This window comes from Natator depressus, chromosome 7 (genome assembly GCF_965152275.1).
Source record: "Natator depressus isolate rNatDep1 chromosome 7, rNatDep2.hap1, whole genome shotgun sequence".
Lineage (NCBI taxonomy): Eukaryota > Metazoa > Chordata > Testudines > Cheloniidae > Natator > Natator depressus.
Window position 1 is genome coordinate 122870605 of NC_134240.1, and position 25430 is coordinate 122896034.

Below are 25430 nucleotides of genomic sequence, written 5' to 3' on the forward strand. Positions count from 1 at the left end.
CATTAGCAAAACGTGTGTTTATTCGTCTGGCCCATGGATTCCATGCGCTGCCTATGAATGTGCACGGCCGGGAGCCAGGCGCCTGCCTTCCCTCCAGCACTGCAGCCAGCAGGAGCAGGGCCGCCCCGCAGCTCCGCCGTTGTGCTTGGAGCAGGCTGGCCTCCGGCCGCCCTTCCCTTCCCGCTCTGGGAGGCTTGGTCCAGGGCAGCGGCTGAAGGGCTTGGCTGGTGAGTGGGTCCTGGTTCGATTGTCAGTCAGTGCAGGAGCTCGTGCAGGCAGGGCCTCACCTGCCTGGGCTCCCCAGCAGGAACCTGCAGACACAGAACAGGCAGCATGGTCGGGGTGGGCTCCAGGCTGTCCCGGGAGCCCCCTGCCGCCCCCCCGCCCCCCCGGCACTCACCATTCCCCACGGGCCACCACCGCCTCCTTCCGCACCAGCCGCTTCAGGTCGTCCAAGGGTCTGGCCAGGGCCCGGATCACACGCGGCTTGTACGGGAGCAGCTGGAGGGGAGAGCGCTGCCCGTCAGCGGGGGCACTGTGCGCCCTGCAGCGAGGGGCACGGGGCCGGCGCCGGTGTGCAGGGGACGGCCAGCCTGTGCTTGGCTGGCAGCCCCAGGTTCCCCACAGGGGACGTCTGAACTGCCCTGGTGAGCCTCCACACCCCCGGGGGCACTACAGAGCAGTGCTCAGCCCGCTCCAGACCCCGCAGCCCCTCCTTCCCCCTGGGGTTCACCCCTTCCGCTGCGGGGGACCCCACCCTGGGCACCAGGCTCTATCTTACCCATGGTCTGCCTGGCCCTTGGCCGTGGTCCCTGGCACTCGCCTTACCCCAGCGAGGCCAGACCGTGTCCGACCTCGCTGAGCCGCTCCTGTCTCCCAAGGAAGGTGGCCAGGCCTGCGCGGGCAGGCTGCTGGGAGCGGGCACTTACCACGGGGATGGGCAGGCTGGTGAGCGCATGGACACACTGCAGTGCAGCGATGCGGATGGCCTGGAAGAGAGAGCGAGCTGGGGTGAGCGTGGGCGGCAGCGGGGCGGGGAAGGGAGAGGGGCAGGGCACGCACCATGGCGGGGCTCGAGGTCAGGCCCAGGAACTTGGTGACCAAGGTGTCGACGTGCAGGCTCATGACATGCGGCGCCTCCCGCAGCAGGGGCTGCAGGCAGCTGAGGGTGGAGAGCTGCACCACGCGGTCCGGGCAGGATAAGGCCTCGAGCAGCAGAGACAGCAGCTGGGGGGACACAGGCTGTGAGCGATCTGTCGGCTCGGCACCCTCGGCCCTGCCCTGCCAGCCCAGCACTCACCGTGGGCAGCTCCGTCACCAGCACCGGCCTGGGCAGGTGGTTCAGCACGTGGGACAGGCCCTTCAGGTAATTCGCCTTCACGCCTGGGGAGAGCAGAGGGAAGCAGATCACAGCCCCGTTCCTGGGAGGGGCCAGGCACACACGAAGGGGAAAGCACCCCCCAGAGCTGGGGGCCTGGCAGACACTGGGGGCTGATCCCCACCACTCACGCCCAGGAGCTGGGAGCCCACAGGGGCGGGGGGTAGCCTGGGAGGTGGGAGTGACCCAGACGGGCAGGAGGGGCCCAGGCAGTGGGACCCAGGCGGTGGGAGGGACCCAGGCAGCGGGGGGCAGCGGCGACCCAGGTGGTGGGATCGACCCAGGGGGCAGAAGGGGCAAGCAGCAGGGGCGGCCCAGGGGGCAGAAGGGGCAGGCAGCAGGGGCGGCCCAGGGGGCGGGAGCGACCCAGGGGGCGGGAGGGGCAGGCGGCAGCCCAGGGGGTGGGAGGGGGCAGCCCAGGGGGTGGGAGCGACCCAGGGGCAGGAGGGGGCAGCCCGGGGGGTGGGAGCGACCCAGGGGCGGGAGGGGCAGGCGGCAGGGGGCAGCCCAGGGGGTGGGAGCGACCCGGGGGGTGGGAGCGACCCAGGGGCGGGAGGGGCAGGGGGCAGCCCAGGGGGTGGGAGCGACCCAGGAGCGGGGGGGCTGGCGGCAGGGGGCAGCCCAGGGGGTGGGAGCGACCTGGGGCGGGGGGGCCGGCGGGCTCACCGGGGCCGGCGGCATGGAAGCCCTGGACCAGCTTGGGCACGTTGTCGGTGAAGAAGCGCTGCCGGAACATGATGCGCACGTCGGCGTGACACCCCTTGTGCAGCACGTCCGGGGAGTCGGCCATGAGCAGGGAGAAGCCGTCGGCCACCGCGGGGCCCAGCTCAGCGTCGCCCAGGAGGCCCAGCAACTGCAGGGGGAGAGAGGAACCGTGAGGCTGAGTGAGGGCAGGCGCCCCGGGCTGGCAGGGCCTCTCCCAGGCCTAAGGAGAGGTGCAGGGTCCCCAGGGCCTCCCCGCGCATCGTCTCACGGGGGGGCTGGCCGCTCACCTTGTCTGTCAGGCGGGAGCTCAGCGGATGGTAGCGCAGCACCAGGGCTTTGGTCACCTGCAGGGGCAGAAAGAACAGTCAGCTGGCCCCGGAGAGCCGGGCGGGCACAGCCAGCTGGCCCCGGAGAGCCGGGCGGGCACAGCCAGCTGGCCCCGGAGAGCCGGGCGGGCACAGCCAGCTGGCCCCGGAGAGCCCAGGCTGCTGTCCTTACCCAGAGGAGCAGGGCGAGGGCCTGGGTTCTGAGCGGGCCCTCGGCAAGGCCGGCCTCCATCCTGTTCACTGCTGTCTCCAAGAGCTGGTCCAGCTGCTGCCCTGGGGGGACAGACGGGACAGAGGGATGGAGTCCTGCAGCGCCCAGGCCGAGTGCCCCTGAGGCTGGCCCAGCGGAGTGGAGACTGGTCAGCGCCTGCCCCACCCTCTTACCTGCCGGGGACTTGTTCACCAGCCCCGCGAAGCACTTAGCAGCCGCGGTGGCCGTGAAGGGGCAGTGGCAGGAGCAGCTCAGAGCCAGCAGCTCCTGCAGCAGCCTGTCCTGCTGGGGAATCGGCACCTGGAAGAGACCAGAACCCAGTATGGACGCTGGGCACTCAAACCCCAGAGCTGCCAATCCCGGGGGCGCTGCCCACGCCACATCCACACTGCCCCCGGTTCACCCTGGCCCTCCAGGCCCGTGAATCCAGGTGAGGGCCCATCCCCCGACTTACGTTCCTGGGCAAGGAGCAGACGAAGGCCATGAGCAGGGCGACGAGGCGTCTCTGTGCTGCCATGTGCTGCCCGCCCTGCAAGGGAAGAGCAGCGCCAGTGTCACCAACTGCCCGCGCCCCAGCCCCCCGCAGCCCCAGCCCCTCCCTGCACCCCCACTCACCTGGAAGGGCTGGAAGGGGCAGGGAAAGCTGTCCTGAGGCAGGAAGGAGACCTCCCCGTCCAGGAAGAGGGGCACCACCTGCGAGACGCTCTGGGCAGCCAGCCTGCGGGGGGGGGGGAGGAGACAAGCAGGAGCCTCAGAGATGCTGGGATGTGCTGCCCTGGAGAGAGCTCGGAGCAGCAGTGGCCAGGCAGGTCAGGAGAACAGCACTTCCACCCAGAGTCACAGCGCCCCCCACGGCAAGGGAACAGCCCCTCTTCGCTCAGCCCTGCCTCCCCAAGGGACAGAGCCGGGGGCTGAGCAGCAGGACGGGCATGTGATGGGACAAAGTGGAAAATTTTTGTAATATTTTATGAGTCTGACATGCCTCAGTTTCCCCTGCACTGTTCCCCCGTGCGTGGGATAGGACTCTTTCCTCTCAGGACAGGCTGAGACAAGGGTGGGGCGTCGCCTGGCGGTCTGTGCCTGGTCCCAGATCAGTGGAGATTTGAGATGCCGACGGCAAATCCAGTCCCCAGGACACTGACACCCAGTACCCCAGGGGACAGAGATCTCCCCGCCTCTGCGCAGGGAGGCTGAGCCACACCCCCGCTGGAGATCAAAGGGCTGGGAAGGGGGTGGGGGGCTCAGAGGGGGCTGCTGGAAGAAGTTGGGGCTCTCACCAGGAGTTGGACCAAGGGGGTCAGAGCCTGACAGAGCTGGAACCCAGGGGCTCCCTACAGCCTGGCCGGGCTCTGGGCTCCCCAGAATGAGCCGTGCTGTAACCTTCAGTTCTCTGGGAGACCCGACCGCCAGCCTGGGTCGTGGCCAGTTACCGAACAAACCCGACTGTCCGACAGCGCTGGGGAAGTCGCTGTGAACGCTGGCCGAGGGGCAACCTTCAGGGGCTAATGCACAAACCTCCCTCGGGGGCTCTCCCAGCTGGACCCGCTGCCCGGAGCTCAGGGGGGCTGCAGGGCTGGGGTCCAGGCTAAGGAGGTGGGGAAGCCGGGAGGTTTATCCAGGGGGTCAGGCACACTGAAGGGCTCCGCCCAAGCTGGGGCCATAGCACCGCCCCTGTGGCTCCGTGACGTGGCCCCAGGGCAACCCATTCAGAGCCCCAGTGGCCTGCCCTGGGGTGCTGGTGTTACTCACTCAGGGCACAGGTGGGCGCTGGCCGCACTGATGACGGGCACCATGGCAGTCAAGACATCCTCCTCCAGCAGCAGCTTCCCCAGTGGCGAATGGGTATTCTCTGCAGCCAGCAGCGAGGAAAGGGCCAGGTCAGAGCCTGCCTGCAGCCCACCCGTGGGGGGACCTGCCGCAGCTCCGGCTCAGGCACCCCCAGAGTGCTCCCGGGCACTAGCAGAGTTAGGAGAAGGGCTACAAGGCTGGCGTGGCCACTGCAGGTCCTCTCACCAGCAGGGGCCGGGCCCTGCCACCAAGGGGACCAGCAGGGAGGGGAGACCTTCCCTTTGGCGCTCCAGGCTGTGACAGCGCCTCCCCTGGGCGCCATGCCTGGCAGGGCAGCCGGGCCGGCCTATTGGGCTGCCCGGCCGGCCTATTGGGCTGCCCAGCCACAGGGACAGCATCCGTCCAGGGCGCCCTGTGGCTGCTCTCCAGCCAGAAGCCCCTGGTCTGACCCCAACGAGGCAGCAAGACCCAGACTGTCCCCTTCCATGCCCGAGCTTGGGCCTCACCTTGCATGGCGGCCTGCACCGCCAGAGCGAGCAGGCAGGGCACCACAGTCCGGTGGTAGTACCAGCAGCTCTCGGCATCCCGCTGGCACCGCACCGCCACCCGCTGCAGGCTCTGGCACACGGCCACCAGGTCGCAGGCCCCCACTGGCACGTTCCCTGCAGGGCAGAGTCCCATGAACACCCCCGCCGGCACACAGCGCCAGCGCTCCCCCCTGCAGGGGCTCAGGAGGTGGCAGATGCCAAGCAGCACACGGACAATTTATGAAGTGCCCCTGGGCCAGCTCGAAGCTCCAGCCCATGAGGCACTGGCAAGGTACCCGCTCTGCTAATGCTCCTCAACCCCGACCCGCAGCTTCCTGGTAGCCCAGCCCTGGGCACCTCCCCTCCCCCGAGGCTCTGCTGACACCCCTCAACCCCAACCCGCAGCCCCCTGATAGCCCAGCCCTGGACTCCAGCCCACGCACACAGATCTCTGCGGATGCCCCTGCCAGCCCCCTCGGGAACCCGCAAAGGCTCCGGCAGGATTCCCAGGTGGCTTTACCTTTCGGCACCTGCTGCAGACACTGCAGCAGGATAGGAACCGTCTCTCGCACTATCCTGGGGTGTGTGGACACTGCTGCCAGTGCCTGCAGGCAGCGGGCCCGCAGGGAGTGCGGGGATTGCCTGCCCTCCTCCTCCCGCTCTGAAAGAAGCAGCACATGGATGAGACCCAGGGCACAGGCAGGTGGCTCCGGATGACAGCGGTGGTGGGGGAGCAGAGAGAATGGAGACCGGGCACAGCCTCGACTCCCCAGCTGGGATCCACCCTTAGAGCCCAGCCCCTTTGAGCACCGCCAGAGCCAGGCCCAGCCCGGCCCTAGGAGCTGGGATGCACTCCCCAAACTGGGCAATGCTGCCATGGCGCGGCCATCAGGGAGCCAGTTCTGCACTGAAGACCAGGGCCAGGCCGCAGCAGAAGGGCCCCTGTGAACACGGCAGTGACAGGAGGGAGGGGAGTCCCAGCGAGAGGGGGGCACGGCTCTGTATAGCTTAGAATCAGAGAATCGAAGGAGTGGAAGGGACCTCGAGAGGTCGTCTAGTCCAGCCCCTGCACTCATGGCAGGACTGAGTATTATCTAGACCATCCCTGACAGGTGTTTCCTAACTTGCTCTTCAAAATCTCCAGTGATGGAGATTCCACAACCCCCCTGGGCAACTTATTCCAGGGCTTAACCACCCTGACAGGAAGTTTTCCTAATGTCCAACCTAAACCGCCCTGGCTGCAATTTAAGCCCATTGCGTCTTGTCCTGTCCTCAGAGGTCAAGAACAACAATTCTTCTCCCTCCTCCTTGTAACAACCTTTTATGTACTTGAGACTGTTCTCATGTCCCCTCTCAGTCTTCTCTTCTCCAGACTAAACAAACCCAGTTTTTTCAATCTTCCCTCATAGGTCATGTTTTCTAGACCTTCCATCATTTGTGTTGTTCTCCTCTGGACTCTCTCCAATTTGTTCACATCTTTCCTGAAATGTGGTGCCCAGAACTGGACACAAGACTCCAGTTGGGGCCTAATCAACACAGAGTAGAGCAGAAAAATTAATTTTCGTGTCTTGCTTACAACACTCCTGCTAAGACAGCCCAGAGTGATGTTCGCTTTTTTTTGCAACAGCGTTACACTGTTGACTCATATTTAGCTTGTGATCCACTATGACCCCAGATCTCTTTCCGCAGTACTCCTTCCTAGGCAGTCATTTCCCATTTTGTATGTGTGCCACTGATTGTTCCTTCCTACATGGAGTACTTTGCATTTGTCCTTATTGAATTTCATTCTGTTTACTTCAGACCATTTCTCCAGTTTGTCCAGATCATTTTGAATTTTAATCCTGTCCTCCGAAGCACTTGCTGCCCCTCTCAGCTTGGTATCATCCTCAATACTCTCTATGCCATTATCTAAATCGTTGATGAAGATATTGAACAGAACCAGACCCAGAACCGATCCCTGCGGGACCCCACTCGTGATGCCCTTCCAGCTTGACTGTGAACCACTGATAACTCCTCTCTGGGAACGGTTTTTCAGCCAATTATGCACCCACTTTATAGCACCTCCATCTAGGAGCTGGGCATAGCACGGGCACGGCAATAACAGGGGAGTGAGGGGGGGTCCCAGTGAGGGGGGCACGGCTCCGTACAGCATGGCACGGGCACTGCAGTGACGGGGGAGAGAGAAGCGGGGTGCCAGTGAGGGGGGCACGGCTCTGTACAGCATGGCATGGGCACTGCAGTGACCGGGGGGGGGGGAGAGAACAGGGGTCCCAGCCTCTCCCAGGGTGGAGGTGATGGGACCTTCCCCCAGGTGGAGAGTTGCCTCCCTCCCACACCAGCCAGGCCCCAGTACCTGACTGCAACTCCTCTGCGAGCCTCTGCGCCATGCGCCCCGTGAAGGCCCCTGGGTAGATGGGGGCCAGAGATCCTGCCGCTTCCATTGCGGCCATGCTGCGGGGGAGAAAAAGAAGAGGTGAGAGCTGCCGGGTGGGGCCGGCAGGGTCCCACATGGCCACACAAGCCACAGGCAAAGGGCTCGGAGCACAGGGGAGACAGGCTGGGTTCGCAGCCCCTCAACAGGGGAGCTGGTGGCTTTGCCCCAACCCCTGGTCACTCCTCCATTCCCACGGCAGGCCCCGGTATGGTTCTTGGGGTGCAGGGCACCCAGGACCCCAAGAGCCCAGTGGGGTCCCAGGCCGCCACAGGCGACCTGGGTTTGTTCTAGCCAGGTGTGACGAAGCGGGACTGTTCTTAATGTTTTCTCTGAATACTGTAGGGGTGCCTCAGTTTCCCCTAGGCATTTCTTAAGTCTCCAGGTGGTGGGATAAGGGGGTGTAATTGCTGCAGAGCAAAGGGCCAGGGTACATAAATGGCCGACACTCTGTCTCCTGGCCGCTGATGGCCTGGCCCTTCCCCCCTGCAAGGTGAGAGCTAAAGGGTTGGAGAACAAAGGAATCCGGGGAAAGGGAAAAAGCCCAGAGGGGGAGGGGTGGGAGAGAGTTTCAGTTTGGGGCTGGCTGGGGACGAGGAGTGAAGTGCAGATGGGGTTGTCTGGCTCACTGCCCCCCAAAATGGACCCGGCTGAGGGGTCCTGTTCTCTGCACCTACAAGCTCTGTGTTAGACCATGTCCCTGTCGTCTAAAGCCTCTGTTTTACTGGCTGGCTGAGAGTCACGTCTGACTGCAAAGTTGGGGGGCAGGACCCTCTGGCTTCCCCAGGACCCTGCCTGGGCAGACTCGCGGTGGGAAGCGCACGGAGGGGCAGACGATGCTGAATGCTCCGCGGTCAGACCCAGGAAGGTGGAAGCTGGGTGAGCTGTGTGTCCTGCAGACAGGCTGCTCCCAGAGAGGAGACCTCACCGGAGTCCTGCCTGGCTTCGTAGGGAGCAGCTCCAGAGCATCGCCCGGGGACTCCGTGACAACAGGCCTACCCATAGGCCGGGGACCCGCACAGCCACTCACCAGCTCTGGGAATCGTCCGCATGCAAGATGAGCTGGGTCAGGTGATCCACGACCAGCTGCACGTCGGAGGGAGCCAGGAGCCCTGAAACGAGAGACACGGCTGAGCTCCCGCAGCTCGACGTCAGGCCCAGTGCCCAGAGCACTGCCCAGCGGGCACCAGGCTAGGACCCGCCCCCACGGCCTGCAGCACCATCTAGTGCCCCCAGGTGCTGCCCCAGCACAGCACTGGCAGGGCCACGGGACAGCCCAGCAGGAGGGGAACAGAGCCCCAGAGCACCCGCTATGGTCAGCGCCCTGCAAGGGACTGACACCAGCCCATAACCAGACAGCCTCCCCCACCCGAGCTGCCACCACCAGCGCCCCCGCCCCGGGGAGACACCAACCTGGCAGTGTGCCCAGGACGGTCAGGGCTTGGATCCCCACCAACTGCAGCTGCACGCTGGGGTCCGTCAGCGCCGAGAACAGCACGGAGCAGAGCGGGGCTCGGGAACACAGCAGGGCGCTCTCCTCTAGGGGACAGACAGACAGCGTCAGGGCCCTGTGGGCACAAATTTTAGCCCGGCCACCCCGCAGGAACCAGGGGAGTGGTGGGACATAGCCTCCGGCCCAGGCACCATCCGGCCCGAGGGCTGCGCAGATTTCACACCAGCACACCTCACCCACCACAGGAGTGCAGCGACCTCTGCGGTGGGACGCAGCAGCTGGTTCATCTGCAGGTCAGTTTAAAACATGAACAGCCCATCCCTGCCGAGCTCAGGGCAACGGGCAGCACCTAGGACCAGTCCGGACCGTCGGGGGCACCTCGGAAGCAGGTAATGGCCCCCCCATGCTGGGGGGGTGGGGGAGTTAACAGCCTCACCTTCATCCTCATGCCCCCACTTCTGCTGCAGCTCCAAGAAGCCCAGAAGCATCTCCAGGATTGTCCTCCGCTGGCTGTTCTACAAGGGAGCAAAGGCACAGCCCTGGTCAGAGCTGGGTCCCGTGCAGTGTCCCGGCACCAGGGCAGACTGGCGGGCGCCCCTCACCTGCGGGTGTTGGTGGTACTGCTCCAGCAGCAGGGGCACGACGCTGCTGGTGATCCGGTGGCCGGCTCGGAAGGAGGCGCCCGCCGCTGCCTGCAGGAGCTTGGCGCTCGGCCACACCAGCTTCATATCAGGCTCGCACAGATGGTGTCTGCAGTCTGAGAGAGCAGGCGTCAGCTACGCCCCCAGGAGCCCCAGGCCACGCTGCTGCTCTCCGCTCACCCAGCTCCAGGACTCTCCTCCACCCGGAGCCCACGGGCGCCCCTGCCATGCCAACCCTCTGCAGGGAAGGGTGCGACCCTGGCAGTTCCCCAGGCCTGTCCCGCTCGGGGCCCGCAGAGGGGGAACAGGATTCCGAGGGGCAGTGGGGAGAGCCGGGAGGGGACACTCAGTGCATGCAGGCCCTAGAGCCAGGCGTGGGCGCCGTGCAGGGCCCCTCCAGGAGGTACCTTGCAGGATGCCGCTCAGGAAGGAGTCTAGCAGGTCCTCAGTGTCCGAGCTGAGCACGGAGCGGGACAGACAGGCAGCCAGGCTGTGCAGCGCAGCCAGAGCCTCCGCCTCGACCTTCTCGCTGGCCGTCTGGAACACCTGCGGGAGGAAGTCAGGCGTGCTCAGATGCCAGCCAGAGGGAGACGGACCCCACTCCCACTAGCTCTGGAAACGGAGCACAGGGCCCCGCCCCAAATGCACTCCCCAAAAGCCCCGATGGGGTCTGGGCTTTGCCCTGGTTCCCCCCAACCCTCGTGTTCTGGGCAGGGCTGCCAGGGCTCAGCCAGGGCCGACTGCAGTGCTCTGGGGCTCTCCTGCGGAGATGCAGAAGACTCGTCTTCCCAGCAGGGAGCCTCCTGCCCCCAGATGCACTCCTGGGGCCCAGCTGCACTCACCTCCCTGCGCAGGGATGACCAGAGGCTGGGGAGAAATTCCTGCAGCTCCTTCTGCCCGTAGATGGTACAGCAGGCGCCCTGCAGGAGGGAGCCAGGACAGACATTAGGGAAGAGCCAGCAAGGGAGGGGGCCAGAGAGCAGGGACATCCCCCGCCTGTCAGAGGGCTCAGCCTGCCAGGCTGGCTGTGGGCAGGGCTGCAGGAACAACCACATTAGGGCCAAAGAGAAGAGACCCGGTGCTCCAGCCTGTTCCCCGTACCAGGGTCTGCAGGGAGTCCAGCTTGGCGCTCTGCATCTCCGAGTCCATCTTCTCGATTAGCAGCGGCAGCAGGAACTGCGGCGAGAGAGAGGTGGTTAGGCTCCCTGGACCCAGCCCAGCACCTGAGCCCACACCGCCAGCTCCCCGCCTAGGACCTGGAACTCCCCCGTCCCCAGACGGAGGCAGGGCTGCGAGTGCAGAGCCTTCCCCAAAGCACGGCTGCCGGCAGCCATCCTGAGCTCGCAGGGCAGGGGACACAGGGGAACCTGCTAGGGCTTGCAGCCCTTTCCAGGGGAGGCCCAGCCCATCAGCTGCCATCCTCCATCAGAACACTGAGACCTAGCACTGCTTCCCCAGAACAGGTCTTTGCCCACCGCGCTTGGCATCAGTGCCCAGCAGCCCAGAGCCAGCCTGGCCGGTCCTCGCTCTGGGGCCCAGCCACCCACACGCAAACGGTGGCATACATTTGTGACAGGGAGGGTCACCAACCAAGGGGACCATGCCCCCAGGGGCAGATGGATTCTCTGGCACGTGCCAAGTTTAAATCAAGCTGGGATGTTTGTCTAAGGAACCGGCCCTAGGGATTATTTCAGGGCAGGTCTCCAGCCTGGCAGACAGGGGGTCAGACCAGACTATCACAATGGCCCTGGGATCTGTGAATTCCCTCCTCCCACCACAGTGCCCATGCAGGGAGCCGGCTCTCCTCAGAGGTGCTGCCCGCTGCTCTGGAGAGGGGCCAGCACCCAGACCAGCACATCCGGTCCTCTTCCGCACTACAACCCAGAGCCCAGGGCACAGAAACACCAGCCCGCCCTCCCTCCACCTCAGAAGGGCGATGCTCCTTGGTGTAGCTGCTGCTCCCCACCCCAGGGGCATCGTACCTCGGCAAACTGGGGTGTGGAGGCCAGCACGGCCCGGAGGCTCACAATCAGGTCCTCTCTCTGAATGCAATGCGGGTCGTTGGGGGGCTGGAACAGAAGCACAAAGAGCAGGAAGCCCGTCAGACAAATCCCCCAAAGAACAGAACAGAACGAGCAGCAAAACATGCCACCAGGGCAGAACCACAGAGTAAGAGAGGCCATTAGAGAGAAAAAGGCATCTTTTAAACCCTGCAAATCAAACCCTACTGAGGAAACCAGAAAGGAGCATAGACTCTGACGAGTTTCTCCCTCGCACCCTCAGCCGTGAAGACCGATGCAAAGAATCCCACACCTGAGCCAGTCTTTTTAGGTGACAATCTGAGGAACTGTCCCAGATTGAGGGGTCATTAGAGGAGGGTTTGGAACAAACTGATAAACAGCAATATGTCCCCAGGACCAGATGGGATTCACCCAAGGGTTCTGAAGGAACTCAGATGTGAAATTGCAGAATTATTAATTGTGGTGTGTAACCTAAGCGATCGCTTCAATCAGCCTCTGGACCAGGTGACTGGCGGACAGCTAATGGGACACCCATTTTTTTAAAAAGGCTCCAGAGCCGATCCTGCCAATGACAGGCCGGTGAGGCTGACTTCAGTACCAGGGAAACTGGCTGAAAGTAGAGTCAAGAACAGAATTACCAGACAGAGATGAACATGATTTGTTGGGGGAAGCGTCAACATGGTTTTTGCAAAGGGAAAATGCCTCACCAATCTACTAGAATTTTCTGAGAATGTCAACAAGCATGTGGACAAGGGGGATCCAGTGGATATAGTGTACCTGGACTTTCAGAAAGTCTTTGACAAGGACCCTCACCAAAGGCTGTTAAGTAAAGTAAACTGTCATGGGATAAAAAGAAACAGAGGACTTGTGGCACCTTAGAGACTAAGGTGCCACAAGTCCTCCTTTTCTTTTTACGGATAGAGACTAACACGGCTGCTACTCTGAAACCTGTCATGGGATAAAATCCATGATCCTCTCATGGATTGGTAACTGTTTAAAAGATAGGAAACAAAGGGACCAGAGACCAGCAATACCAGTCAAACGAACCTGGCCTCATGCACACTGCCTAGGACACCGAGACCCACAATGGGACACTCATGAGCCTCGGTTCTCACCTTGCCCCGCTTACCCCCAGCCCTGGCCCCATGGGAGCGCGCTGACAGGCAACGCAGAAGGTATGGGGAGGAGAGACTCACTCACAGGAGTAAAATCAATGGGGAAGTAGCAGGACGTCACTTCAAAGAGTTCCTCCACGAAGGGACCTGCGGGGAGAGAGCAGAGATGGCTCAGCCCCAGGGCCAGCCCCACAGGAGACCAGGCCAGGATCAAGTAGCTCTGGAGCCAGCCCAAGGCAGCTCAGGATCACAGGGGCCTCCGAGGGTGGTGGCTGCCCAGGAGGCAGGTCCCGCCAACAGCGCCGAGGGCGGCAGGGCTACCAGGCGCTCACCCAGCACATAGTCCTTGAGGATGAGGTCGCGGACGATCTGGAAGGCAACCAGCAGATTGCGAGGGTCCTTCTCCCCGTCCATCACCTGGATGAAGCCGAAAGTGAAGTCGGCGCCCAGGCCCTTCAGCTCTGCAGAGGGAAGGAGAATGCACAGCAATGGCCCAGGGTCCCCACAGCCCAGCCGCTGGGCCGCCACAGGGCGCTGCCAGCGGGTCCCCCATGCCCTCAGCCAGGCCACAGCACCCATCCTCCCCACTTCCAGTGGGTTGTCTCCCTGCCTCACCTTCCTCTCTGGTGCGCATGAAGTTGGTGATGATGCTGTAGACCGTGTGGCGATCCAGCTGTGGCAGGGACTGGAGGGGAAGGGTGGAGGAGTTAGGAGAACACACGTGTGATCCAGAGCTGACTTGGGGCTGGAGGGACTATGACACCCGGTGCTGCTGGGTGAAGGGACGCGCGCCCCCGGGGGAGGGAAGTTAGTGTGGCACACAGGGGTGCGAGCAGGAGGAGTGCGAGGGCATTAAACAAGGAGGTTAGGCTGGGCGGTCATCTCCCAGAACAGGTGGAATCCCCGTTGCTTGGAGGTCTAACCCTGGCCTGCAGAACAGCCTGAAGGGCCCAATCCCGTCCTGGCCAGATGGGACCCAAGGCTCTGCTCGCTGAGACTTTTCCAATCACTCCCCAGGAGGCAGCTGGCTCCAGAACAGCCAGCCAGCAGGGAGTCCCCAGGGACCAGCGCTGCCCTCCTCCGGGCATGGCTCGCTCTACACCGCCATGCAGGAGGGACACAGGAGCTCTGCTTGTAGCCGAGAGGCACTTGTGCAGCCTGACTCACCAGACCATGCACGCGACACATTACCCTGGCCCATGGGGCGCGGACAGCAGCTGGGAAGGGCCCGCGAAGGGGTGTGACAGACGGGCTCTGGCCGCTCACCTGAACATGCACCTCCTGGAAGATGGCTTTGAGCACGGACACAGCCAGGCCTGGGGCCAGCACCTCGCACATGCTCTGGGGACATAGGGAGAGAAAAGTAAGGTACAGCGCAGAGCTGCCAGCCACCACCGGAAGGTGATCTGCAGCAGAGTGGGATGCCCCCATGCTATCCCCCCCAACATACAGGACAGGATTTACCAGCTGTACCCTCACGCTCTGCACAGCCTAATGTCAGGGAGCCCATAGGCTAATCACACTAACGATTTAATCACCTCTGCCCAGCCAAATCCTGCGCCAGAGGGACCCACCCGCTCCTGGGGAGGAGCTAGTCCATGGCCATTAACACGTAATAAGGGTGATCCAACCTCATGCTTCAGGGTCTAAGCTGTCCCTGCCCCCCCACAGGGTCAGGAAGGCATCTGTGTCGTCCCCCGTCCCCCCCCGAGCATCGTTCACATGCATTAGAGGTGGTTTCAGCTTCTTCGGAAGTATCCGACAGGCCACAGCAGGCGTCAACAGACTAGCAGACTCCCATGTCCCCCCCCAGACGGACAGATGTTGCTGGTTCCCAGCTCTGCCCTGGAATCCTTCTCCCGGCCGGGCGGAGAGGGGGTGCAGCAGCAGGAGAAGCGAGCTCACCAGCGCGTGGAGTCCCTGCAGCACAGCGGGGATCACAAGGTGATGATCCTTTAGCCGGTTCTCACAGAACAGGACCAGGTGCGTCACTGCACGGAAACAAACACCCGACATGTTAGACCCCCAACCCCAGCTCTGCGGGCTGAGCCCACACCTCCCGGAGAGCCATGGCACCTGGGACTGGGCAGCAGAGCCAGCTGCCAGGCCACTTAGAATCATAGAATATCAGGGTTGGAAGGGACCTCAGGAGGTCATCTAGTCCCACCCCCTGCTCAAAGCAGGACCAATCCCAACTAAATCATCCCAGCCAGGGCTTTGTCAAGCCGGGCCTTAAAAACCTCTAAGGAAGAAGATTCCACCACCTCCCTAGGTAACGCATTCCAGTGTTTCACCACCCTCTTAGTGAAAAAGTTTTTCCTAATATCCAACCTAAACCTCCCCCACTGCAACTTGAGACCATTACTCCTCGTTCTGTCATCTGCTACCACTGAGAACAGTCTAGAGCCATCCTCTTTGGAGCCCCCTTTCAGGTAGTTGAAGGCAGCTATCAAATCCCCCCTCATTCTTCTCTTCCACAGACTAAACAATCCCAGTTCTCTCAGCCTCTCTTCATAAGTCATGTGTTCCAGTCCCCTAATCATTTTTGTTGCCCTCCACTGGACTCCCTCCAATTTCTCCACATCCTTCCTGTAGTGTGGGGCCCAAAACTGGACACAGTACTCCAGATGAGGCCTCACCAATGTCGAATAGAGGGGAACGATCACGTCCCTCGATCTGCTGGCAGTGCCCCTACATATACATCCCAAAATGCCATTGGCCTTCTTGGCAACAAGGGCACACTGTTGACTCATATCCAGCTTCTCGTTCACACAGCAAGGCTCTGAGTGCGACCCCCCTTTCAATTAAAAACACGTTTTTATATTTAACGCTATTATAAATGCTGGAGACCAGCGGGGTTTGGGGTGGAAGCTGACAGCTCGCGACGCCCACGAAATAACCTTGCGACCCCCTGAGGTGTCATGACCCCCAGTTTGAGCACCCCTGCGCTACGGCACATCATGCGCATGGTAAGTCACCCAGCTACTAGACCAATGCCCACACCGGTGTCCAGGGCTGAAGTTACACAGGGAGAAGGGGGCTGACACATCCCCTACCTTCTTCCTCTTGGAGCAAGGAGTGACAGTGGAGCAGGACCTGGGACAGCAGCTGGAGGCCTCGCCCACGCATGCGAGGTTCTGTGTTCTCAAGGCAGGACCTAAAGGTGGGGTGGAGAAAGACGAGAGGGCTGCGGTGAGCAGAGCCCCCATTCAGTGTGCACAAGTGAGGGGGAGAGTAGCAGTCAGAGCAGGAGCCGGCTGCAAAGACTACTCTGCTCTGTGCCCAGTTCTGACACTGGCTGCATGGCCTTGGCAAAGTCACTTCCCCTCTCAGTAATACAGCCCCCCACCAGCCCACAAGGGAGGAGGATTGGGGGGACGTCGCTCAGTCATCTGTCCGGGGCTATGGAGTTGACACCAGAGGCCCCTCCCCCACCCCCAATACATCCACAACAGAGAAACCCCAATTCTCCGTTATCAAACGCAGCCAGGAGCCAGGCAAAGAAATGGCTCTTGGTTCCGACTGGCCACAGGGACTGAGGGGGAGGAGCAGCAGCACTGGGACAAGGACGCTTCCTTGAGAACACCCACCCAACAGCCCACGCCAGCAGTGAACTCCCGTGGGAGATAGGGGCATGGGGCAGTTACTCTGGATCCTGGCAGGCAAAGACTTGGTGGAGACTCCTGCTTGGTTTGGGTCCCAGAATTCATTCTCCTGAAGCAATCCGGTATGCATGGGCTGGGCAAGGGAGGCGGCACTCAGCCCAAGCTCCATGAATGCTCATCCCCAGAGGGGGCGCTGCATGGTACCGATAGGGCCAGAGTGCACCGGGGGGGGGGGGGGGAGGTGTCTGTGTGTGTGTCTGTGTGTGTCAGCTCCAGGCCAGGGGAGTGACACAAAGCCCCCTCTGCCTCTAACACTCCCGCTCCTGAGGGGAGCTCCACTCTGAGCCCCTGACTTTCCTGAGCCGGAGGAGGAAGAGGGAGAAGGTGTATGGGGTTCCTCTTACCCCAGGGCTTCCACGATCTCCAAGATGGTCCAGCTTCCCGCTTTAACCCCTAGAAAATGAGACAAATGATGAGCCACGGAGGGCCCAATGCGTCCCTCAGACAGACAGGGCCAGGCTGCTCTTCCCCTCTGTGGAAGGAGAGGCAGGCCTAGCTGACAGCACAGGTGCCGTGTGTTTCCCTAGCACCCCATTAAGTACTGGGGGAATTACGGGGAATTGTGGGGCTTGGCAGGGCTGGTGTACACACGCCAGCTCCCGAGGAGACAATGGGCTGGGGCCCAGGTCTCTGCATTGCCTGCTGCAGCACAACGCGGTGCCACACGAGGGTCTCCCATGCGAGAAGCCCCTCCCCTGGCTCCCTCTGCAGCCTCACTGGGCAAGGGGGTGGAATACCTTTCAGTCCCTGTCCCCAGCCATGGGAGCGAGGGGCTGGCTGCCACCAGCAGAAAAGTCCCGCCGTGGGATCCAGAGTGTTTTGGTGCCATCTTTGCTTAGAGCATGGCCCGAGTGAGACAGCATCAGGATTCCCAGGTTCTATTCCTAGCTTTGGCTAGGTCACTTCACCTATCCGTGCCTCAGTTTCCCTACCAGTAAAGCAGGGGTAACAGTCACCAGCAGGGGACTCCTGAGGTCTCTAAGTGTCCGCAACACACTCTGAGAACGTTGGAGCGACAGCACCAGAGAAGAGCTAATATTGCACTACTGTCGTCATCCGCTGATGTGATTTGCTGTCCTGGACAGCGTTCGGCATGTGCTGTCAATTACTGGCGCACGAGGGGGTTACCTGACACACACTCATCTGGTATTCCTAGCTGGCCCTCCCCCCACCCACTCCAGGGCCACATCCTCCCCACAAAGCAGGGCAGGGGGAAAGCAGAATCCCTGTCAGCACAGCGGAGAGGCATAACAATCAACACTCTGTCCCCACGTGATTGGCAGGGCAGCCGCCCACTGATCATGCTCTGGGTTGCAATTCTGTCCCGCTCCCAGGCTTTTGGTCCTCAGCTCGTGTGTCTCTCACCCTCCTGCAAATACTCCTGCTAGCCCAGTTAACATCACTGTTTAGTAGTTCAGTCTGTCTCCCCGGTACTGGGGGCCCACGGAGGAGGAAGGAACCTGTAAGGTTCGCACACCAGGCAGCTTGCTAACGCTGAGACATGGCTTCAAATGCTGGTCAGCACAACAACAGTGAAAGGGAGAGGCTAGAACGGAGGCCAGAATCCCCTGGGCGCAATTCCCCTTTAAGAGGGAGGGGGCCACCTGTTCCTGGTCAACTGAACACTGGGGGCACCTGGGCCCAAGAGAGAAGGAGCCTGCCTGAGGCAGGAGGGGCAGGTGAGAGCTGCCCCAGGGAAAGAGCTGAAGGAGAGCAACTACCTGGGGGCTGCTGGTGAGGAACTGACCAAAGCTGGGGACCTCTGATGGTGGGAGCCTGGGGCTTGGCCCCTAGGAAACGGGGAACAACCAGCTTGGTCAGGAGAAGCCGAGCCCAGAAGCAAGAGGGTCAAGAGGTTTGTTGTGGGGAGGTGGAGCTACCTGAGCAGGCATAGGAGGAGGGGGGACACTACAGGACGAGGGGCCTTCAGCATGAAGACCAAGGGAGGGCTACAGAAAGACTGGTTCCTCTCAGGCAGGGAGACCCAGAGAGTGGGGCCCTGGATCAGCAGCACAAGGACCTGGGAACAAAAGGCTGCTACTGACTGTCGAGTTCATGACCTGACGGTGAGACCTGAAGAGGGGAATGGAAAATCTGCTGAACCTTTCTATGATTATTGTGGGAACTGGAGACTGGTTTTTACTACCAGGCTTCTGGGGATTACTACACTGATGTACGTGAACAAATTATGCCCAGAAGCACGTTTTGTATCAGACAGTGCGAAACTATGTTCCCTTCATGGGTGGAAAAAAGGGGAAACTGAGGTAGGCACCCCTGTTGTGCTGCAGCCTGCTGCTGGAGAGCACCCAGCCCTTAACCGGCACAAGACAGTCTGTAATTGAGGAGCATCAGCAGAGCTATGGGGGGAGGACTGGCATAGTGGGGGGGGGGGGTTGCAGGCCAGAACTGACTGGCACTGGAAGAGCCCAGAACTAGAATAGCAGGGGGTGCCACAGGTCAATCAATCACTGAAGGGCACTGCCAGACCTGCATGTGGGCAAGCGGAAATGGAATAGCACAGGGGTGGGTTAGGATGCAGTGAAGCTGCATCGGAAGCTCCAAGGAGGAAAAATGCAGGGGCTCAACTGTCAATTCTCCTTCCTTAAACTGTCTCCTAAAAGGCCAGGAACCTCCAAGGACTCTAACCCTGAGCAATGAATTTCTGCACTTGAAAAGGCAAGATTTAAAATAATACCTACAGAGAGGAGTGTTTCCTCATAAACAGGAAAAGGCTGAGGTAGTGTGACTTAACCATGACAAGTTACTAACGCTTCGTGAGGTTAAGCTACCTGCTCATCCTGCTATGTTCTGAGGCTAGAGATTTGCTCAATTCTCGGGTGACCGGAGGCTTGAGTATTTTCACCTAGTGACCGCATTAGCCTGTGAAAGACACCTTTTGTTGACTGTGCCAACAGTGGATTCTGCTATAGGGTTGAATCGGGTACAGCCGTAAACACAGGCAAGGTCCAGTTGTGCTCAGCACGGTTTCAGAAACTATGGTAAACCTGTGAAACTTTCAGCATCATCAACGTATGGGGGTATGGCAGTGAGAGCCAAAGGTTAATTATCCATTGTGTAAAACAGTATTTCTATGTATCAGTTTGTGCTGCCTTTCCATGTTGTTGTTCTCACGAGGTCTGGGGGGAACAGAAGTACGTGATTTACCTTCTCTGTACCATTCATTGGTTTGTGTACATCACGTTCCGCTGATTTGTCTCCACTCTAGACTAAACAGTTCCAACCTTTTATTCTCTCTTTCCAGACTTCTAATCGTTGCTGCATCCTTTCATTTCTTCTATCCCCTTTCAAACGTGGTGGCCAAGAACAAGCACAGTACTCAAGGTGAGCACGTGATGGATTTCATAGCGCGGGGGTAGTTCAAATTGTTCCTTCCAACAAACATCACCGTGAATTTCACTTGCCATCATGTTAGCCAATGACATTCTGCATTATCTGCTAGTTTCGCCAGCTCACCCCTTTCCTCAACTCACTGGTAAACATGTTACAAACCAACAGTCCCTGTACAGACCCCCAATCCCCCACTAAGCTTCCATGAGATCAAACAGACCATGTATGCCTACTGCTCTCTTAGCTCCTTTCCAAACCATTGCCAAGACGCAGCCACACACCCTTGTAGCCTTAAAAGCTAAATTCCAGACGCGGCAGAATCCCTTAATGTAACAGTCACTGAATTACTGGTACAAACAGAACAGCAAGTTCTCTGGGAAACCAAACAGCACAAACCTTGTCAAGAGAATCTTAGAAATGTGGGACTGGAAGGGACCTCAAGAAGTCCTTTAGTCCAGCCCCCTGTGCTGAGGCAGGACTGAGTAAACCTAGACCACCTCTGACAGGTGTTTGTCCAACTTGTTGTTACAAACCTCCAGTGATGGGGATTCCACAGCCTGCCTTGGACGCCTAGTCCAGAGCGTAATGATCCTTATAGATGAAGCCCAGTACTTCTTGTCCTATCCTTGATGCACATGGAGAACAACTGATCGCCGTCCTCTAAAACCGCCCTCAACACACTTACAGACTATTATCAGATTTCCCCCTCAGTCTTTTCTCAAGTAAACATGCCTTTTATTAACCAGCCTTCACAGGTCAGGTTTTCTAAACCTTTTATCATTGCTGCTGGTGTCCTCTGGGCTCTCTCGCTCATCCCCATCTTTCCTAAACCGCGGTGCCCGCGCTTCGACCCAGCAGTGCAGGGGAGGCCTCGCCAGTGCGCAGTACAGTGGGGACAGTTACCTCCCACCCCTGACAGACCGCACAGGAGAGAGCTATCCCGCCACGAGAGGTGCCAGGGAAGGCTGGGAACCTACACACAGGGAAGGCAGCCAGTGACTGGGCCCCATCAAACCCCAGAAGATGCAGAGGTCACCCAAGCCTCCTGGAGCACTGTTCTCCTGTATCCAATCTTGCCCACCCTCCCCCAGGCAAGTGCCCATGACCATCCTAACCCAGAGTCCCAGCATACCCACTATCCCATCTGCCCCACATTCCCCCTGCTCCCAGCCCTGCCCCACTTCCACCCTGCCCCCAGCCCCACCCCACAACCCCCCGAGTTCCCAATCCGCCCAGCCCAGCCCCACCCCCTACATCCCCCCTGCCCCCAGCCCCACCCCCTACACCCCCCCAGCTCCCAATCCACCCAGCCCAGGCCCACCCCCTACATCCCCCCTGCCCCCAGCCCAGCCCAGCCCCACCCCACAACCCCCCGAGTTCCCAATCCACCCAGCCCCGCCCCACCCCCTACATTCCCCCTGCCCCCAGCCCCATCCCCACCCCCTACATTCCCCCTGCCCCCAGCCCCACCCCCTTCATCCCCCCAGCTCCCAATCCACCCAGCCCAGCCCAGCCCAGCCCCGCCCCGCCCCGCCCCGCCCCACCCCCTACATCCACCCAGCCCAGTCCAGCCCCGGCCCGGCCGGTACCTGCCGCCACCTCGGCCGCCTGCCCGTCCTGCTGCCCGGCCACGAAGTCCCGCACCCAGCCCCGCAGGGCGCCGCCCAGCCCCCCAGCACCGGCCGCCGCCATGATGCGCAGTGGATTGGGCGAGGGGGGGGGGGGCCCAAACACCGGCGCATGCGCGCCAGGGAGCGACCCCCCCCTCCAGTCACGGTGGACAGGCGGGACAAAATCTGTCACGTGACAAACGGGGTCGGACGGGCCCAGGGAAATGCCAGTGCGCGTGCGCGGAGGGGCGGTCTCAGTGCCGGGGGGGGCGGATGAAGGGCGGGGCCTGTGACTCCCACAGGGAGGGGGTGGGGGTAAAGGAGGTCAGCCCCCCCCGCCGAGGCTGTGCCCGTGCCCGTGCCGAGCCTGGAGCAGGCCCTGGTAGGCGGGGTCACACTCTGCCCCTCCCCCCCACACTCCCATTGGCCCGGCGGCTCGGGGGCGGGGTCACACTCTGCCCCTCCCACACACACACTCCCATTGGCCCGGCCCGGTCTGGGGGCGGGGTGACACTCTGAGCCCTCCCACACACACTCCCATTGGCCCGGCCCTGCCTGGGGCGGGGTCACACTCTGCCCCTCCCCCAACACACTCCCATTGGCCCGGCCCGGCCTGGGGGCGTGGTCACACTCTGCCCCTCCCCCCACACGCTCCCATTGGCCCGGCCGAGCACGGGGGCGGGGCTGCGGGCCGCTGTCACGTGCTCCCGGGGCGGGCGGGCGGAGCGCCCCGGCCTCTCCGGGCAGAGCCGGTGCGGGTCCGGCGGGCAGCGGCTGCAGGGCCCGGCCCGGGCACCGGCCCCCCCGGCAGGAGCCTCCGCCATGGGCAGCTGCGTGGGGCGGCCGCGCGGGGAGCGCCCGCCGGCCCCGCGCCCTCCCCGCAAGCGAGCAGGTGAGCGGGGCCGGGGAGCCCCGGGGAGACAGCCCCGCGCCGGGCCTCGGCGGGGGCTGGGGGGCGCGGCCGGCTCCCGTGACAGCCCCCCCCCCCCGCCCCCCCGGCCGGCCCGGCTCCCGTGACAGCCCCCCCCCCCGCCCCCCCGGCCGGCCCGGCTCCCGTGACAGCCCCGCCCCCCCGGCCGGCCCGGCTCCCGTGACAGCCCCGCCCCCCCGGCCGGCCCGGCTCCCGTGACAGCCCCCCCCCCCGCCCCCCCGGCCGGCCCGGCTCCCGTGACAGCCCCCCCCCCCGCCCCCCCGGCCGGCCCGGCTCCCGTGACAGCCCCCCCCCCCGCCCCCCCGGCCGGCCCGGCTCCCGTGACAGCCCCCCCCCCCGCCCCCCCGGCCGGCCCGGCTCCCGTGACAGCCCCCCCCCCCCCGCCCCCCCGGCCGGCCCGGCTCCCGTGACAGCCCCCCCCCCCCCGCCCCCCCGGCCGGCCCGGCTCCCGTGACAGCCCCCCCCCCCCCGCCCCCCCGGCCGGCCCGGCTCCCGTGACAGCCCCCCCCCCCCCGCCCCCCCGGCCGGCCCGGCTCCCGTGACAGCCCCCCCCCCCCGCCCCCCCGGCCGGCCCGGCTCCCGTGACAGCCCCCCCCCCGCCCCCCCGGCCGGCCCGGCTCCCTGGCCAGCTACTTAGCCACCATCCCTGAGCTCTGGGCTCCTACTTTAGGCTTGCGACTCCCTCGCCCGCCGGGCGCGGATCCCGGCTGGCGCAGCTCCCTACTCCGCCTGGGTCCCCCGGGGTCAGTGCGGCGAGGCTGTCTGACCAACGGGGACCCAAACCACCCCCAGCCCTGCCGGAGAAACCCAGCAGCCCAGCCTCTGGGCTTCATAGCCGGGTGTAAGGCAGCTCCCACGTGTGGCTGGTGCTCAGGGTACCGGGACAGCCTCAGGAGTCTGCCCTGTGTAATGGGGCCGTGTACAATCCATGTACACACGCACGTCAAAGAGGCGTGTGCAGCCTCTGTGGGCCAGCGCTGGGAGAGTGACAGCACCTAGCGCCGTGCCAGCCAAGCCATGCCCAGAAACTGCGTTCACTGCCCCAGCCATGGACAAGTCAGGTGTGATGCTACCTGTCACTTCCCTGCAGCGGGACTGCTGAGGGGGGCACGACGGGGCTCTCCAAAAGAGCTGCTCGCGACGGCCTGTCCCCCAGTGTCAGGGAGCTGTGTTGGCAGAGGCCAGATGTCCCGCACTGAGGATTGCACTTTAGCGAGAGGCTGGCCTTAAAGAGACAAGAGCTGGGTAAGTCTGAGACAGCCAGAGCTTTGCCTAGCTCCTGCAGTGCATTCAGGGCCAGACCATATTCTGCCCTGCCCTGGGGGTGGCCTCCTACGCCACAGCGGACTGGTCGTGCTTTGTACCCTGTTTGAGTCAGGAGCTTCGTATGTCCTCTTTGCACCTGGAGCAGGATCCAGCCCGGGTGTGTAATGTTACCTGGTGTCTGGCGAGCCTTTCCTGTGCGGAGCAGGGTTAGCTGGGACTGTCTGGCTTCCCTCGGGCCTAGACCGTTGTGCGAATAGCCTTTTGGAGGGGGGGCTTAGGGAAAAAGGGAAGCATTCCTAGGAATTACCCTGGGAAGCATGAAACCCAAGTGCTCTTCACCCTGCTGCTTCAGGACACAGGCTGACGATGAGCAGGGGACAGGGAGAAATACCCCCCGGGGGGTAGGCTTGCACAGCTGGGACCCCGTGCCATACCTCGCTTTGGCCACTACGGGAGACAGACGTAGGGACTTGGGTGGGCCACTGTTCTGCTGGCAGGCCGGGCTGGCTGGATCCTCCTGGTCCTTTCTGCTTTGGCATTTCCTGAAAATAACACAGCAGATTCTGTCCCAGCTCTTTTATCCACCGACGGAAAAAGGGGCCACTTCTGCTGGTACTTCAGGGCCTTAAAATTTTGTGTGGGGGCTATTCCAAGCCCCCTTCTCCGTGAGCTGCCAGAGAGCGAGCAGCTGGAGTTGTGTATTGGAAGCGTTCTCAGAGGAGTTCCTGTTGACATGTGGTCGGGATTGTGCAAGTGCAAACCTTGTGGACTAGACTGAGTCACCTAGCAACAAACCCAAATACCCACCCAAGTCTGAGTATCTACCGCCCTTCCCCAGGAAACGGCCGCACAGACCTGCAGACGGGCTGTCCCCTGCTGAGACCCTGGCAGATCGTGGGCTAAGCAGGGGTGGATTTGGTCAACATTTGGATGGGAGAATTGCAGGGAAACTGAGTGTTGGGAGAAGGGGTGTTGTGATCATGATTCAGTGGAAGAGACCCCTGCTGCTCATGAGCCTTAAAGATCCCCTGGGATTCTTTTGGGAAGCGTTTTGGGAACCTCAGTGTGCTGGCTGAATTCTGACCGAAGAACTGCTTTGTCTCTACATTCTCCTGCAGTTTCAGCTGGCTGTGGTGTGCATTGCTTTGTGTCCTAAGCTCTTGTACCATTGCTGTTACACAGCTGCCATGCTGCACCTCAGAGGTGGATGCATATCAGCGGTGGGTGAAGTGATCCTTGCCTGTCCCTCTCTCCGTAGAGGTGTTGTGATGTTTAATTAGTGGTGTACTTGGGAACTGTGGGAGGGCTGTATTGATTGCACGGTGTGACTGCAGATTACGCCCGTGATAAGCGGCTTCAAGCATTCCATGCACCAGCCTCGCCAGGACTGGGGGCAGGGTGGCTGTGGGGCTGACTCACGCGCCCTTCCTGTCACACAGCCCTCCCCTGCCAGGCACTGGGGATAACTACTCTGTTTGTGGAAAGCAGGAGAGGAGAAACAGGCAGCGGGGTCGTGGGGTGGGGAGCAGGGACTGTGAGCGGCACCTTCCCAGAGAGGAGAGTCCCAGCCTGGCTCCCGGACCTGAGCACAGACAGGCTTGGAGCCAGAGGGGTTTTTCTGTAGGAGAATGCCAGCAGCCAGGGCCCCAGACCTGACCAGCTTCCAAATCCTTGTGACCTGCCTAATAGCTGCTGGCGCGGCAGAGGTGGGCATTGGGGGAAACCCACTGCCAGAGGTGGCTGTTGGACACCAGGCAGCCCAGCGGGTTCCAGGTCCAGGCACCGAGCAGCCCTCAGCGAATGGTGTGCGCTCTGCGGCCTTCCTGAGCAGGCGCTGGGCATGCTGGGCGCTTGGTGCCAGCGTCCAGGCTCCAGTGGGGAAGAGGCCTCATTCGGGGCGGGGGAGTGTGCTGTTGTTCACAGCTGGACGGGAACTGCTTACCCAGGGCCTGCTTCTCCCCAGCCTCTGAGCTGTGCCCAGTGGGGCTGTACCAAGGTGGCTGCAGGTCTCGGA

At 62.1% G+C, this 25430-nt stretch overlaps 2 protein-coding genes across 7 annotated transcripts in view; one reads left to right on the forward strand and one right to left on the reverse strand.

The window, feature by feature from the left end:
• MMS19 (MMS19 homolog, cytosolic iron-sulfur assembly component) lies at positions 1-23871 on the reverse strand. 3 transcript variants are annotated; one of them, XM_074959521.1, is made up of 31 exons: positions 23851-23871; positions 16606-16654; positions 15653-15753; positions 14502-14587; positions 13863-13937; positions 13212-13281; positions 12929-13057; positions 12682-12743; positions 11443-11529; positions 10562-10636; positions 10303-10380; positions 9868-10006; positions 9422-9576; positions 9256-9334; positions 8780-8905; positions 8397-8478; positions 7289-7386; positions 5456-5596; positions 4915-5070; positions 4370-4469; positions 3236-3338; positions 3075-3149; positions 2794-2920; positions 2582-2682; positions 2371-2427; positions 2045-2231; positions 1301-1383; positions 1063-1227; positions 930-989; positions 401-501; positions 1-311 (listed from the first exon to the last, which is right to left on the reverse strand). In XM_074959521.1, the coding sequence occupies exons 3-31, from the start codon at positions 15723-15725 to the stop codon at positions 284-286; spliced, it is 2898 nt and encodes a 965-aa protein (XP_074815622.1). In that variant the 5' UTR covers positions 15726-15753; positions 16606-16654; positions 23851-23871; the 3' UTR covers positions 1-283. The 3 variants fall into 3 exon arrangements, with proteins under 3 accessions (XP_074815622.1, XP_074815619.1, XP_074815620.1); XM_074959518.1 differs by lacking the exon at positions 23851-23871 and adding an exon at positions 21199-21297; XM_074959519.1 differs by lacking the exon at positions 23851-23871 and adding an exon at positions 20143-20164.
• The window catches only part of UBTD1 (ubiquitin domain containing 1), a 16840-nt gene continuing 13427 nt past the window's right edge, over positions 22018-25430 (forward strand). Inside the window, exons 1-2 of one of the 4 annotated variants that reach the window (XM_074959524.1) lie at positions 22032-22111; positions 23241-23395. Coding sequence is in view for 2 of the 4 variants with exons in the window: in XM_074959522.1 (XP_074815623.1) it covers positions 22042-22111 (70 nt within the window). In the remaining 2 variants the exon portion in view is untranslated. Of the gene's footprint in view, positions 22112-23041; positions 23396-24532; positions 24637-25430 lie in introns of those variants that run through there. The other 3 variants (XM_074959522.1, XM_074959525.1, XM_074959523.1) reach the window with 3 other exon arrangements.